This window comes from Medicago truncatula, chromosome 2, assembly GCF_003473485.1.
Source record: "Medicago truncatula cultivar Jemalong A17 chromosome 2, MtrunA17r5.0-ANR, whole genome shotgun sequence".
NCBI lineage: Eukaryota > Viridiplantae > Streptophyta > Magnoliopsida > Fabales > Fabaceae > Medicago > Medicago truncatula.
Genome location: NC_053043.1, coordinates 232,816 through 247,913, shown reverse-complemented (window position 1 = coordinate 247,913; position 15,098 = coordinate 232,816). Strand labels below are relative to the sequence as shown.

General features: G+C 35.6%; 2 protein-coding genes across 3 annotated transcripts; one reads left to right on the top strand and one right to left on the bottom strand.

Annotated features, from left to right (window-relative positions):
- The first annotated feature begins 809 nt into the window (after positions 1 to 809).
- Positions 810 to 6,324, top strand: LOC11428517 (eukaryotic translation initiation factor 3 subunit C-like). The gene is made up of 4 exons (XM_039830182.1): positions 810 to 966; positions 1,489 to 1,556; positions 1,642 to 3,456; positions 5,204 to 6,324. The coding sequence occupies exons 2-4, from the start codon at positions 1,533 to 1,535 to the stop codon at positions 6,170 to 6,172; spliced, it is 2,808 nt and encodes a 935-aa protein (XP_039686116.1). The 5' UTR covers positions 810 to 966; positions 1,489 to 1,532; the 3' UTR covers positions 6,173 to 6,324.
- Positions 6,325 to 8,580: 2,256 nt separating this feature from the next.
- On the bottom strand, positions 8,581 to 13,904 carry LOC11430328 (regulator of nonsense transcripts UPF3). Of its 2 annotated transcripts, none has more exons than XM_024776310.2 (10): positions 13,538 to 13,904; positions 13,093 to 13,462; positions 12,880 to 13,002; positions 12,036 to 12,180; positions 11,528 to 11,601; positions 10,437 to 10,863; positions 10,136 to 10,231; positions 9,918 to 10,042; positions 9,785 to 9,836; positions 8,581 to 9,220 (listed from the first exon to the last, which is right to left on the bottom strand). In XM_024776310.2, exons 1-9 carry the CDS (start codon positions 13,669 to 13,671, stop codon positions 9,798 to 9,800), a joined length of 1,533 nt encoding a protein of 510 aa, XP_024632078.1. In that variant the 5' UTR covers positions 13,672 to 13,904; the 3' UTR covers positions 8,581 to 9,220; positions 9,785 to 9,797. The 2 variants fall into 2 exon arrangements, with proteins under 2 accessions (XP_024632078.1, XP_024632077.1); XM_024776309.2 differs by having other exon boundaries at positions 12,880 to 13,005; positions 13,538 to 13,903.
- Between the last annotated feature and the right edge of the window lie 1,194 nt (positions 13,905 to 15,098).

The window sequence follows — 15,098 nt, the reverse complement described above, 5'->3', positions numbered from 1 at the left end:
CTTAAACACCATCAATATTCTTAAACACCATCAATATTTTTGAACTCACTGTGAGAACGAGGAAAGGTGGCCACGACAACGGACAAACAACAAGTTTAGTATAGAAAATCAAGATAAATCATGTTGAAACAAACAAGGAATGTGCATTATATGCATAAGACCTTTGAGAGTTGAGGTGAAAACTCTAAAGAAAAGTTTCAATGTGCCAGGTAGTGCAAGGAAAGAACTTTATTTTTGAACTCTAACATGATTTGTCAATTAAAAAAGTTGATATATACAGTAATGTTATATTTATGAATAATTGATTGTTTTTTTACAAGTTTATCGTCAAATAGAGTTAGTTTATGTTTCAATATATTATTTATTTATTTATTTTTACAAGAATCAAGGTTATACATGCTGGTGCATCAAGATAAGCAATAAAGCTAACTGAATCATACGGCTGCCCGTGCTAACGTGTGAGCTAGATGGACCTAATTTACTTGTCTTTGACTAGACTAAACACGAGAGTTTGAAAACTAAAAGGCAAAACTATGTACACAAACTGAAATAACATATCCAAATTCCATATCATTTTCTCCATCTTTGTTGAAGATGTCGACTGCCATTTTTTAGTTAAACTCAAATTGCATGTCGTCAACCCAACATATTTATTTATTTTAGGTGAAGCACTTGATCTATATCATGCATGCTATCAACATATTATTTACTCTTGATTGCGAAAAAATATATAATATTAACATGTCAAGTTAAATTCATTAGTACACAACTTGTTCCTTTTAAAAATAAAAAGTTATACAGGTTTGTCATGGAAAAAAGAGGTTAGGGTGTACATCCGGGTTTGGCCCATTGAATTGAAAGGGCCCAAACTACAAAACCCGAACACCGTATCTATCTATCCATCTTTCCCCGGCTAATCTGTTGTTGATTTAGGGTTCTTCAGCATCCAAGACAATCGCACAAGAGGTATGTACGCCATAACCTTAATTCTCGACTTTGTTGTTTATTATTGTTATTGTTATTCTCTTCGTATTCGTATGTTATGTTATGTTATCTATTCGATAAACACACAATTGTTATTCTCTCGACTTTGGACATAAAATAAAATACATGTCAAGCCATACGCACCCTCTCATCGAGATTGTACAGATCATAATATCAAGTTGAATTTTGATCTTCATTTGAGTATTTCGGTGATTGGATGACCCGATTTGATGAAAAAATGGTGCACAAATTTGGAAATTAATTTGATAGACTGAAGCAAGGACACTAATTTATTGCTATCAACACTTTTATTCGATCTACTTAATATTGACCCACTTACCTCGTATTAACCTCTTAACATTGTTTTAGAAGTTAAGTCTTTTTAGAGCATGTTTTAAGGGTATTTTGGTTTTGTTGTTGTTCTATGTGATTACCCTACGATCAATGGGATAAAATTTGGCTGTTGACATGTTGTGTTGTTCTCTATGATTTTTGTGGTTGTAGGTTTTTTGTTGCCGATTGTATTGCTACTGTCCTTTTCAAGCCAAATGACTTCCAGATTCTTTTACCAGGTATGTTCATTTCTTACTCTTGTTGTTTTATTCGCACTCATTCACTCACTGTCTTATCAAATAATATGTTCTTTTCTATTGTTAGGGTGGTGATCACAGTGATACCGACGATGAACCCACTGATATTGATGATGAACCCAGTGATACTGAACCCGCTCCAACAGATCCAAACGGTAAAAGCAAATACTACGTTGATGGTAATGCTGATGACAGTGACGACGATGATGGCCAAAAGCGTGTTGTTAAATCTGCTAAAGATAAGCGTTTTGATGAGATGGCTTCCACCGTCGATCAGATCAAGAATGCCATCAAGATCAATGACTGGGTCAGCTTGCAAGAGAGCTTTGACAAGATCAACAAACAGCTCGAGAAAGTTATGCGTGTTATCGAGTCCCAAAAGATCCCCAATCTCTACATCAAGGCTCTTGTAATGCTTGAAGATTTCCTCGCTCAGGCTTCTGCTAATAAGGATGCCAAAAAGAAGATGAGTCCCAGCAATGCCAAAGCTTTCAACTCAATGAAGCAGAAACTGAAGAAGAACAATAAGCAATACGAGGACTTGATTATCAAATGCAGGGAGAGTCCTGAGAGCGAGGGGGAAAAGGATGACGATGATGACGACTCTGACGACTACGACTCCGATGATGAGATTATTGAACCTGATCAGCTCAGGAAGCCGGAGCCCATATCCGATTCTGAAACTTCTGAGCTTGGTAATGATAGGCCTGGTGATGATGGCGATGCTCCTTGGGATCAAAAGCTTAGCAAGAAAGACAGGCTTTTGGAGAAAATGTTCATGAAAAAACCTAGTGAGATCACATGGGACACTGTTAACAAGAAGTTCAAAGAGATTCTGGAAGCCAGGGGCAGGAAGGGAACTGGAAGGTTTGAACAGGTTGAGCAGCTTACTTTCCTAACAAAAGTTGCTAAAACACCTGCTCAGAAGCTGCAAATTCTTTTCAGTGTGGTTTCTGCTCAGTTTGATGTTAATCCAGGACTCAGTGGGCATATGCCCATAAATGTGTGGAAAAAGTGTGTGCAGAACATGCTGGTCATCCTCGACATTCTCGTGCAGCACCCAAACATAAAGGTTGATGATTCTGTGGAGCTAGACGAGAATGAAACTAAGAAAGGGGATGACTATGACGGACCCATTCATGTCTGGGGTAACTTAGTTGCTTTCTTAGAAAAAATAGATGCCGAGTTTTTCAAGAGCTTGCAGTGCATTGATCCCCACACACGTGAATATGTTGAGAGACTCAGGGATGAGCCTCAGTTTGTTGTTCTTGCACAGAATGTCCAGGAATATCTTGAAAGCATTGGAGATTTCAAAGCTTCTTCTAAGGTGGCCTTGAAGAGGGTTGAACTCATTTACTACAAGCCACATGAGGTTTACGAAGCAACGAGAAAATTGGCTGAGATGACAGTTGAGGGAGATAATGGAGAGATGAGTGAGGAGTCAAAAGGTTTTGAGGATACAAGAATTCCTGCTCCATTTGTTGTTACCCCGGAACTTGTGGCGCGGAAACCAACCTTCCCGGAAAATAGCAGGACCTTAATGGATGTGTTAGTATCACTGATATACAAATACGGAGATGAGCGCACTAAAGCACGCGCAATGCTTTGTGATATATATCACCATGCTCTTCTTGACGAGTTCACAGTAGCCCGTGATTTGTTGCTTATGAGTCATTTGCAAGAAAATGTTCACCACATGGACATTTCGACACAAATACTTTTTAACAGGGCTATGTCACAGTTAGGTCTATGTGCTTTTCGGGTTGGGCTGGTTTCTGAAGCGCATGGCTGTTTGTCGGAACTTTATTCTGGTGGGCGTGTGAAAGAATTGCTTGCGCAAGGAGTTTCACAGAGCCGTTATCATGAAAAGACTCCAGAACAGGTACTAAATCCCAGCTTTTTTTTCTTTCTCAAATAGATATCTAAGTGCATACAGGTGCTTAAATTATATCTGATGTTCAGTAATATAATTATAATATATCCAACGTCACTGCTCTAAAGAAATCTCTGTCTGATTTTTCATAGAAATAGAAAAAATAAAAGGTGATCTGGATTGCAGTTTAGTTGCCTTATTTATCTTTACATTGACATTGAGTGGGGATTAATCAATTTTGAGGTATAATATTATTGCTCAACTGGGCTACTTCAAACAGAAATTAAATTTGATTGTTGGCTGCATATTTCTCCGTTCTCTTTGCTGCTGCATTTCATTTGAATCATAATCTTCAATTGAATCACATATATCTTTTGTTTTTGTTTCTAAGGTTATTTTTTTATTTTTTTATTTTTTTTATCTTGTTACTGGCTCTGTGGTCAAACGCGGCCGCTCCCGGCGCTACCGCGGCCAAAAACAAGGAGCCGCGTCACAACGCTACCGAGTCATGCGTTTGTGGAAAGCGGGTCAATAGCGGGTTTCGCGGACGCGTTTCTGTGAAGCGAAGCGGGTCGAAATCGGGTCAAAGCGGGCGCGTTTTGCTTCGTGTGTAAAATCTCGTGGTAAAATTCCATATCTGTTCTTGATTGGATTGGGTCATTGGGCTAGGCCCAACGATGACATTAGCTTACAGATTTTAAATAAGTAAATAACAATGGTGTTAATACTAAATATGAATACAAAATAAAATTTTCATTTATATTAATAAATTAATAAATATATTGTTAAAAAATAATAATAAATATATGCTTCATTTATATTGATAGCAATTATTAAATACATTTTATTATAGTTTTTAATACTAAAAAAAAAAATTAATCATCTTTAATTTTTCATTTATATTAATACTAAACATATTTTTTCATACTTTCTTAGTCCTTGTTATTATATATATACTAATGATTCTATTCAATTATGTCTAAGACTTGTGGCTTTTATTTCAAATTATGGATACTACATAAATTTAAAGTAATATGTAAGGTATTTTAGCATATTTTTTATGTAAGGTATTTTAGTATATTTTTTGTATAGTATGGTATTTTAATATTAAATATATTAGTGTCCGCGTTATGAAATAGCGCCTGCATACCGTGCCGTGTCAATTTTTGGGGTGGCCGCGCCGCTTTTCCGCTTTGACAACAGAGGTTACTGGGGGGCTATTTTGTTTACAAATATTGTGTCAGAGTCTCCCTGTTGTATAAACCATAGCAAATTAAGGGAATAGGAAAGGATAGTGTTAAACTAATAAAGCATGAGTGGGAAGCGTTTCCTTTTCTTACCCCACTCGATTCAGGATTTTTTATTTTTGCCACTGGTAGTTCAGTTTTGCTAACAAAGTGTGCCTGAATTTTAGCATAACTGAAATTGATGAGGGAACTTTTGTGAGATTTTTAGATAACCATATAGTGTAATCAGAGCATGGCATTTTTTTCTTAGCTGAGTACATTTTATTAGATATCACAGAAAGTAGTTTTCCTGTCTTGGTAGGTTCAAACCTCAAAATTTTGGATTACGATTTTTATGATGATGTTAATACCACTAAAACAATAATGTCTCAAACTTTATATTGGATTTTTTGAAATCCTAATCGGCAACTTTTGCCGTATTTCTATCGGCTCAGTTTCTTTCAGCTGCCATGAAAATGTAAGGGTTTAATCTTTAACATACTGTTAACTATTCTTTAATTATCTTTCAGGAAAGGTTGGAAAGAAGACGGCAGATGCCATATCATATGCATATAAATCTTGAGCTCCTGGAATCAGTGCATCTTACATCTGCTATGCTGCTGGAAGTTCCAAACATGGCAGCCAATGTTCATGATGCTAAGCGTAAGATCATCAGTAAGAATTTCCGCCGCTTGCTTGAGGTCAGTGAGAAACAAACATTCACCGGTCCTCCTGAAACTGTCAGGGATCATGTTATGGCTGCCACAAGGGTTCTTATTAATGGAGATTTCCAGAAGGCCTTTGACATTATTGCATCTCTTGAGGTTTGGAAATTTGTGAAAAATCGTGACACCGTGCTAGAAATGCTGAAGGACAAAATCAAGGAGGAGGCGCTTAGGACATACCTATTTACTTTCTCTTCATCATATGATTCTTTGAGTGTGGATCAGCTCACAAATTTTTTCGATCTCTCTCTTCCTCGTGTTCATAGTATTGTCAGTAGGATGATGATCAATGAGGAGCTTCATGCAAGCTGGGATCAGCCAACTGGGTGCATTATTTTCAGAAATGTTGAACACTCAAGGGTGCAGGCTTTGGCATTCCAGTTGACTGAGAAATTATCTATCCTTGCAGAGAGTAATGAAAGAGCTACAGAAGCAAGGTTAGGCGGTGGTGGGTTGGATCTGCCTCCAAGGCGGAGAGATGGGCAGGATTATGCCGCTGCAGCTGCTGGCGGTGGCAGTGGAACGTCTTCAGGTGGCAGGTGGCAAGACTTGTCCTATTCTCAAACAAGGCAAGGCAGTGGACGCACGGGATACGGTGGAGGAAGGGCATTATCGTTCAGTCAAGCTGGTGGGAGTGGCGGCTATTCTAGAGGACGGGGAACGGGTGGAGGCGGCTATCAGAATTCAGGGAGGACTCAAGGGGGTTCAACATTGAGGGGACCCCACGGAGATACTTCAACCCGCATGGTTAGCCTTAGGGGAGTTCGTGCTTGACATCGCTTTTACTCCATTTACTCGGTATTACAACTTTCTGTTTTTTTAAAGGATATTGTTTTCTGTCTTTCGTTGTTGTACCGTTTCATCATTATGCACTTAATCTAGATTCTGGAGTTTTGATGACAATTTCTATGTTTTATTTGCATACATGTTCTCAATTCCACACGCACACACACACACACACCCCCCCCCCCCCCCCCCCCCCCCCCAAATTCCCAATGTTTTTTGTTGTTCCAATCTTTATTCTGATTTTTGGCGGTGATAAATAAATGAATGCATTTTTTGAGAGGAAATAAATGAAGAGTAATGATATATGAACATAAAAAAATTGTAGTAGTACTTATGGGACAACTTATAAAACTATTAAGTCTTAATTTGGTTAAGAGAGAGAAAGAAAAAATTATTATAAAAATCTCATTAGTACTTTTTAGTGTAGTTATAAATGTGTTTTTTCTAATCGATACAAGCATTGCATAGTTTAAGGTGCAATAAATGTAAAATTTTAATCAATACAAACTCTTTAATCAAGGGTTTTTTATAGGTTAATTAAGGTTTTCTTGAATAATGGTTTCTCTTTCTCTCTCTCTCTCTCTCTCCTCTATTAAACATCTGCATTTTGTTTTTGAAGAACATGATCTACATATAATGTTCCTTTATACTTTTAATATTATTATTAAGGTTGTTCGCAGTCCCGTTTGATTCGGTTTAAGTCACGAGATAAAAAAAAAACATGCGGTTTGGTTTGGTTATGTTAACTTTTAAAAATGCATGTGAACTAAACCAATGCTCTTTGGATTGGTTCGGTTGGTGTGGTTTTTTGACACAATACAAATTTTTTGTTTCGATCATTAAAGTCAAGTTAAAAAGATGGTTATTTGTGCAGGCTTGGCATACATTTAACTTCTAGTTAATTTTTCTTGAGAGGAACTTCGTGTTAGTTTGTTGTGTGGTTTTTGCATATCTGTATATGTATATACTGCAGGCTAGAGATTTTGCATATATCCGTATAAGAAAGGTAGGTAATGACATACGAATGAACTTGCAAAATCGAAAACCTTCTCCGCATTATATGTGAGTGTGTGATTTATCAGTAATAAACTTGTATAAATCCAGGGAGGATTGAGAAAAATGAATATTTACAACTTTTTTTTCTTTTCATTTTGCTATTTATTCAACACATACTCAAATAAATATACGATGAAGTGTGGTGATGTGGGATCGAACCTGAAATTACACATTAAAAATGTTCTCAAATTTGAACCACAAGATTATAACATTTATTTATTTATTTTTTTACTCAGTTGGTATGGACAATACATAATATATGCAAGGTTTGAGGTTCGAATCCTGATCACCACAAAAAAAAAAAAACTTCAGTTCTATTTGAAAAATTATGCACAAGGCAGTGCTGCTTTACTAAACAACTCTAAATGATTCTTAATATTCTAGAAGTTTTTCCTTTGTTAAAAAATAAATAAAATCGAACGTATCCATTGGGTGCTCCTGCATTTTTGGATTTACTTGTTTGTTTATAGATTATGAAGAAAAAAAAAATGAATAATTTAGAGCTTAATTTTAAGAGGTTTTTTTTTTTTTTTTAAAAAAAAATTAAGCTATTTTGTGTTTGATTTTTTCTGATTAATTTTTTTTTTTCAAAGCTAATTTCTCTTTCGAAGCTCCTTTAGATTTTTTTAAAAATTCTCATTTTATTTGTAAACTGTAGCAAACAAATATAAAACTTTAAAAAATGTTTTACTTTTTCACAAAAAAGTTGTTAGAAACTGGTACTTAAAGTGAGATTTTAAAGACATTGTTCTTGGGTGTTTTAGAATAAAAAAATAATATCGTTATTGCAAAAGAGAACAAATAAATAATTGGAAAACGTATGAAATACCGATTAATAATGGGAACCTTTTGGAGAGAGATATCATGAACAGAGTAAAAAAATGGTTCTTAAAAGGGATGTAACATAGTAGAGATTTACATAAATGGAGGATAATGATACTACCTTGGCTTCGTAGTTAAAAATGCTCAACGAGTAGATCCATTGAGGCCGAGAAAGTAGTGTGGAATGCGTATTAAACAGAAGGTGACCATCACTATAGCTTTAGTGTATAAATGTCTAATTAATTTCATAAATTCTATATGTGCATTTATAAAGCACCAACTAAAGCAAGAAAGTGGGCAAGTATTATAGTTTCCCAAATCCAATTCACTTCATAATCTTAGGCAGATGCCCCCCAACCAGCAGCTCAAAGGATCTTCTAAAAATAAAAAAATTGTATAAAAAATCATGGTTTAAAATGTTCCATCTATTAGAGCAGCAGGCCATATTGAACAAATGGTACAAAAGTTAACTTTGATTATAAATTTGAAGGATTGGCCTTTCACACAGACACAGTGGATAACATAATCAATAAACAAACAACATTCTCAGATATGCAACACCATACTGTACATTGATATTTTATAGAAAATTGAAATCCACACAATAATAACACACCATATCGCCATCTAAGGCATTTCAGCTCTACAAGAAACCTCGCTGTCAACAAAAAACCGAAGACACAAGCCTGCTACATCATCGATGAAGTGTTCGTTGACTTGTATTTGGCAAACAGCTAAAATATGACTGTATAAATAGAAACTAAGGATACCAATACCCTTAGCTAATAAGGGATTGTATATATTGAAGCAATATTTACACTAAAACTACTTGAGATATAAAGCCAGACAACTTGTCAGACTATGATCTATGCATAATTCTTCAAACAGGTAACTTGAAAATGAGACACCGCGCAATGTGATTCCACTGCTTTCAATTCTCTTTCTAACTCAGCCATCTTCAATGAAGTTATGTCCATATATTTTAAGCCAAATCAAAAGCATAACAGTACTTTCCTCCCGTGTATTGTAAAAGAATTGTTTTAACTTTTAACCACACTAACTCCTTCAGTTATAAGAATCTGTCAACCAAAAAGAGACAGAATCCGGCCGCTAGCAAATGTATGCATGCTCCAAAACTGTATGTCAGCAAGCTTAGCACTGCATGGGAAAATCATCAACTTTGGCACCAGTAAATACAAGAAAAATAAATTAAGCTAAAATTTAAATGAGCATGTGAATGAAACAGAGATTTTTCATATTGACTTTGTAAACATAAAGCAATTATTGAAATACTGTTACAACTTCTACGGAAAGGCATCAAAGTAAAGGGCCATCGTGCACAAGAACAAAGAAATAGAATACACCACATCATATGCAGCTACGTCACTAGACTATATATTAAAGAAAGTCATGCCAAAAGAACATCATCCATATCCTCATTAAAAGCAAGTGAAATCGCATTTTACGGTTAAAAAAATTTCAAAAGAACTAATAATAACATTATAGTATAGAGAAAACTGGTTGACAGTAAGATACACAAAAAAACAATGATAGCTGGATCAAGAGTCATATGGTCATAATTATATCCTAGAATGATGATGCTGCACTAAGAAATTTGAAAACGTCATAGAGAATCAATCATCTAAGTTTTAAGATTGGCTCGTCAACAAGCACCATTCTAAGCTATGAAACTAAAGACTTGATGAAAGGAATGTGTCTCACCAATCTAAATACTCTAGGTCCCAGAACTTGCTTTTTGGACCCAAACTTGTTTCTGCAATTTAAAGAGATTTGATCATTTATTGGAACAGAAAAGAATACGCAGTGTTACAATGCAGAAATCAAATTTAGGTACCTCATTGGAACCATAAGCAGAGGTACTAGATTTTCTAGGATGCTTCCCCTCACTCAAAATCGAATAGCCATCAACATCCTTCACCCCATATATTGGTCCACGACGACCAAAATGCTTACTGAAACCTAAATAATCATGAGCAGTGAAATTAAAACATATATTCACCTGAAAGTAAGCATAAAAATATTTAGATTATGCTTTCAAAGCCAAAAACCAACCATTTTCTGATGAATGACTGGCACGGAAACTTCCAAGAGATTTTACCTCCCCACTTCTTGCACTTGGTGTGTCATGTTTCAACTCAGTATGACCTCCTGTTTTGCATACAATACAATAAAAATTTTAACTGGTGAAGAACATGTAACTGTAAGAAGGCTGTAACAAACTTAACAACACTTGGTGTGTCACTTTGCAATTGTGGGTTAATCCTCTTTGCAAAAGTGATTTTCAATCTTTCCCCCTTTACATAAGCAAAGAGGATTAACCCACAATTGCAAAGTGAAAAAGTAAAGCGTGTACCTTCCAAAGGATCTACTTGTGAAGAAGCTGAGGATGACAGAGATTCACCACCTCCATTGGAACGACTTGTCCAAACACCACGGTCAGGTCGATCTTTATGTCTAAAACGCCTCTCCTGTCTCTCACTAGAAACGTGTAAACCATGCACAGTAATCCTATTCTCTGGCGCACCATCAGTACCCTTCAAAATCAATTGCACATGTACAGGGCGAGTGGATTGTTTTTCTCTTTCTAGATTAGATGTTTGGATCTGCCGCTCAGAATGGGCCCTGGAAGACTGACTTTGTCGAAAATCCTTATTTGTGAGTATGCTTTTGATAATCCTTCCCCTACCTTCATGCCGCTGATTCTGTTTAAGAGCTGTAGAACTGAGAATTGTTTTAGTTGAAGATGTATGATGTTGTGACATGCTATCTGAGTCAGATACCTGCATAATAAGAAACAAACAAAAGCAAAATAGACTAGTAAAAGAGCGGCAGTAAAAATGTGAGCCTGACATATGAATCCAACAAGGACTAGCAATGAACTAAAACACATCCATACCAGAATCTATAATGCATTACTGATTCATCATATGTCAGATATCAAGCAGCAACAGAGCATTAGATTATAGGAAACAAATCCTGACAGTCACTTTGGTAAGAAGTATTATTTGACCTATGAAATCTATTGTATCATTATATCTTCAATTCACATTTTTACTAGTGGTTTGTAAAGCTCATTGATGTGTATGCGAGACTCCGCCAGAAACATATTTAGCCTTTGGTCTCTGGTTAACATTCTTAACAGGAGTAAGATGAAATTACAACCTTAGTTTATCAGCAATTACACGTATTAATACAAGAATTTCAAGATTGGCTGAAATTTGCCTGTTTATTAAAAAAGAGTTTGCCTAAATGAATAAATTCAAGTTGCTTGCAATCAGAATAAGAACAATCAACAACTTTACATTCAACCTAGGTCAGGCTGTCTATTGGCACATGTTGACCTTCAACAGGAAAGGGAGTATTCAGCAACTTATGTCAATCCTTTTCCAACATATGCCACACATAAACAGAGCAGAATTATGAAGATACCAATCAGAAGCTTACAGTAATTGTTTCTCTTTCATTCCCTTTAAGAAGCAGTAACTTCTTCTTCCCAGAATCATTACTTCCAGCAATTCCTGAAATGATGGAGAAGGTGGTAAGAAAATTCCCATACAACAACAACAACAACCAAGCCTTATCCCACTAAGTGGGGTCGGCTACATGGATCAAATGACGCCATAGTGTTCTATCATACACCAAATTTGGATCCAACTCATTGACCTCTAAATCCTATTTTCTACAAACTTTTCTACCATAGGTGCTACCCCCACTCTCTCTCTAATACAAAAACAAGCAGTTACTTCAATAATTGAATACTAACATATCAGAATCTTTAGAGAATGAGAGCCACTTCTAAACAACGTTAAAGGAAGGGGGCACCAAAAGGTGAGAGATATTAATATCGGAAGTTACATTTAATTAAATGTTGACTACAAACCAAAAAATAAAACCCAGAGAGAGAACAGAGAAAAAGTTTCACATGAAAAGTTGAACAAAATATCAACCTCACCATTCTCATCAAAAGTTTGGTTTCCATCTGAAGAAGCTGTATTTGAAGATTTATTTGAAGGATTTTGATCACCTTGCCTAGGAACCAAAATATAAGTTGATTTGTCTTGTACAGTTGAACTTTTCCCTGGGTCCCTTGCAACATACTGTTCACCAGAAAAGCAAAAGTTTGACATGTTAAAACACAAAAGAGTAAGAACCAAGTGTTGTTGCTTCATATGGATATGTGCAAGCAATTGCGACCAGAGAAGTATCAAATACTCATGTTGTTTCCATTATTCTAAAAGTTGAGACAGAAACATTTTATTAGTAATGAACTATGTCTATCTAACTTTCCTTTGCTATGAAAAATTTGCTTGGAAGATTCTGAAGTCTAGCATTGTAAGTAGAGCAAAATGCAAAATTGAAACAAAAGAATAAGCCAGTTTTAACTAACATTTGAACCTATGGCTACTTTCAATTCTCATGTGAGTAATAAAATAAATTGTCATGCTAACTAGTGCCCATGTTAAGGAAACAAAAAAGGAAATTTTGTATTGAAAAGAGTATTTTTTTACACTTTTAAGAGGTTGATTACACAAGTCCGAAGATAGTTTTAACATATTTGGTTCCATAACAAATGCCGCAGGGAAACTTGTTAGCATTTTCCTAAAATAAAATCTACGATTTTCTTAACACTAGAGATATCGAGTATAATCAAAGGATCATGATATTATCTTCAGGAAGAAACCTTGTACACCCAATAAATAAAATTATTCATTCTAGCAATAAAAAGTCTTATTATTTCTTTGTAAACTCGTGAAGGAAATATATTAAAAGCTACAAGCATAATTGCATAATAATACCATTGTGGTGGAAAGTCTATTCTTTGTGTAACCACGTCTAGATGGGGCAGAAGTAGAGCTTCCATTTGATGTTGTGAGAGATCTTCTGGTGACTTTTCCATTAGACAATGATCTATGCTGCTGCTGCTGCACAGATATGAAGTAAGCAAGGAAAGGATGACTTGCTAAGAAGGAGTGCATGCATGAACCAACTCTGATGATAAGAAAAATTACCCGAGGTCCATTCTTGGTAGCTCTTTTGTGGCGGACAAAGTCCATAAGTGGTGTGACTATAGGAATATCTTTCCGTACGGCTTCCCTTTTGTCCAACTGTATTTCAGCACTAGGGAGATTCTCGACAGGCTTTGCAATTTGTTGAAGAAATTGGAGATAGTCGGGATCTTTAAATATGGTACCATCGCGAGCGTCTTCTGGCTTCTTAGAAGAGTGGTTTGGAACACGCTGTGAAGGAGCATATTCAACAGTGACTTTGAAATGTGTTCCTTTTTGATTGAGGAATAAATGACCATTGAAGAAGTGAGCAAAATCTATAACGTCATCAGGGGTATTGAAGTCAATGTAAGCTCTAGATGTATGGTTGTGGCTGAATGAAAGAAAGAAAGAAAGTTAAGAAAATTGAATTGAGGAACAAGGAATAGAATAAGTAAAAGTAGCGTACCTTGTGATTTTAGGAGGATGAAAAGAGAACCAATTGTAACGACCAGCGAAGGAAGAGTCGATTAAAGGCAAAAGAGAGTCTTGTGTAATTGTTGGAGGCAAGTGCCGAATCACCACCTTCGTACGATCCGACATCACAAAATTCAATTCAATTCAATTCAATTATCGGATTCTATCACATCTCCGCTGCTTCTCAATTTTGTTTGAGGAAGAGGATGATATCAATCAATTCATAAATTAATTAATTAATTAAATTGAAACTGTGTGCCCTAATCTCACCCAACTTGCCATAACCACGACACAACAACAAGACTGCTGGCCGTTTCTGTTTCTATTTCTATTTCTATTTCGTGCGTGCCAGTGTAATTCGTTTCCTCTATTAAATTAAATTACAATAATTCGTTTTGCGCTTCCTTTCCTCTTTTTTTTTTTACCCGAAAATACCAATCTTTTTCTTTTTGATCTCGTATCGGGACACATATCCAAATCTTTTTTTTTCTTCCCTAAAAAACAAGTTACACACTTTTTTCCATCTAACATTTTTCATTACTTATTTAATGTACTTAAAAAATTGTTTTTCTCTTGTAAATGTGATCGGAGGGAGTACATCTTACATTATATTTATTTTAATAGACTTTTAAGTTTGATCGATCAATCTCGATCATTTCTTATCAAGAAGGTTATAACACTATCCAACACTCACCTCAAGCAAATGTTCAAATCGAAAGGTTTGATCTTAGTAAACAAGTTAATTCATCTTCAATACATATACAAATGTCAAACACAAAAGAGTTGTTTGATGAACAAAGTGTAATAAACATGTGAGCGACCACTTTGAGGGAAATGGAGTCAAATTATCGTATCAACCATTACATTTGAATTTAGGATCTGATACGTCCTAAAACACATATCTGCATAATACAAAACCTTTACTTTACACATTCAACTACTCAAACACACTCAACACTCAAATTTAACTGAGTAATCAACCCTAAAACACACTCAAAATTTGACACCACATCCAACCAAAGTGTTACAAACATTCAACCAAATTTGTGAGACAACTCAATGATAAATAACATTAATATGGACTACTTATCGACAAAAAAACATAAATATCACGACATGAAAAATTAGCATTTAACTGTTAGTAAAATCAGTGTAAGCGAGCATAAATGAATACAAATCGACGGTTGAAATAAAAAAAAAAAAGTGTTTTTATGTGTTAAGATGTGACTTTTAGAGGAAGCTTTCTTCAAGAACTCATGAGAAAATTGAACTCTGTTGTTATGTTATATCCAGGTTAATCGGATTGTACCTCCTGAAACCAAGTGATTGACCGCGAACAGCCTAGGAGTTATGAATTGTTAATATTTGGCCTAATAATCATGAACCGAATCGACTCATGTGTATCCACTTCAATCAGAGTAATGGGCCCAAGCTAGCCAACCCAACCAACTTTATTCACCCGATTTGATTAAACCGGATTTAGTTGAGCCACGATCATTTGGCGAGCCTTAGAATGCAGTGAAAGTGTGAAGGGTCTTGTTAACAAGTGCCCT

Coding starts and splice junctions, on each gene's coding strand:
- LOC11428517 (XM_039830182.1), top strand. CDS start 1,533: ATGACTTCCAGATTCTTTTACCAG. Junction 1,557..1,641: donor CTTCCAGATTCTTTTACCAG/GTATGTTCATTT, acceptor TTCTATTGTTAG/GGTGGTGATCACAGTGATAC. Junction 3,457..5,203: donor ATGAAAAGACTCCAGAACAG/GTACTAAATCCC, acceptor ATTATCTTTCAG/GAAAGGTTGGAAAGAAGACG.
- LOC11430328 (XM_024776309.2), bottom strand. CDS start 13,671: ATGTCGGATCGTACGAAGGTGGTGATTCGGCACTTGCCTCCAACAATT. Junction 10,864..11,527: donor ATGAAAGAGAAACAATTACT/GTAAGCTTCTGA, acceptor CTTATTATGCAG/GTATCTGACTCAGATAGCAT. Junction 9,837..9,917: donor CTGCTTATGGTTCCAATGAG/GTACCTAAATTT, acceptor TTTAAATTGCAG/AAACAAGTTTGGGTCCAAAA.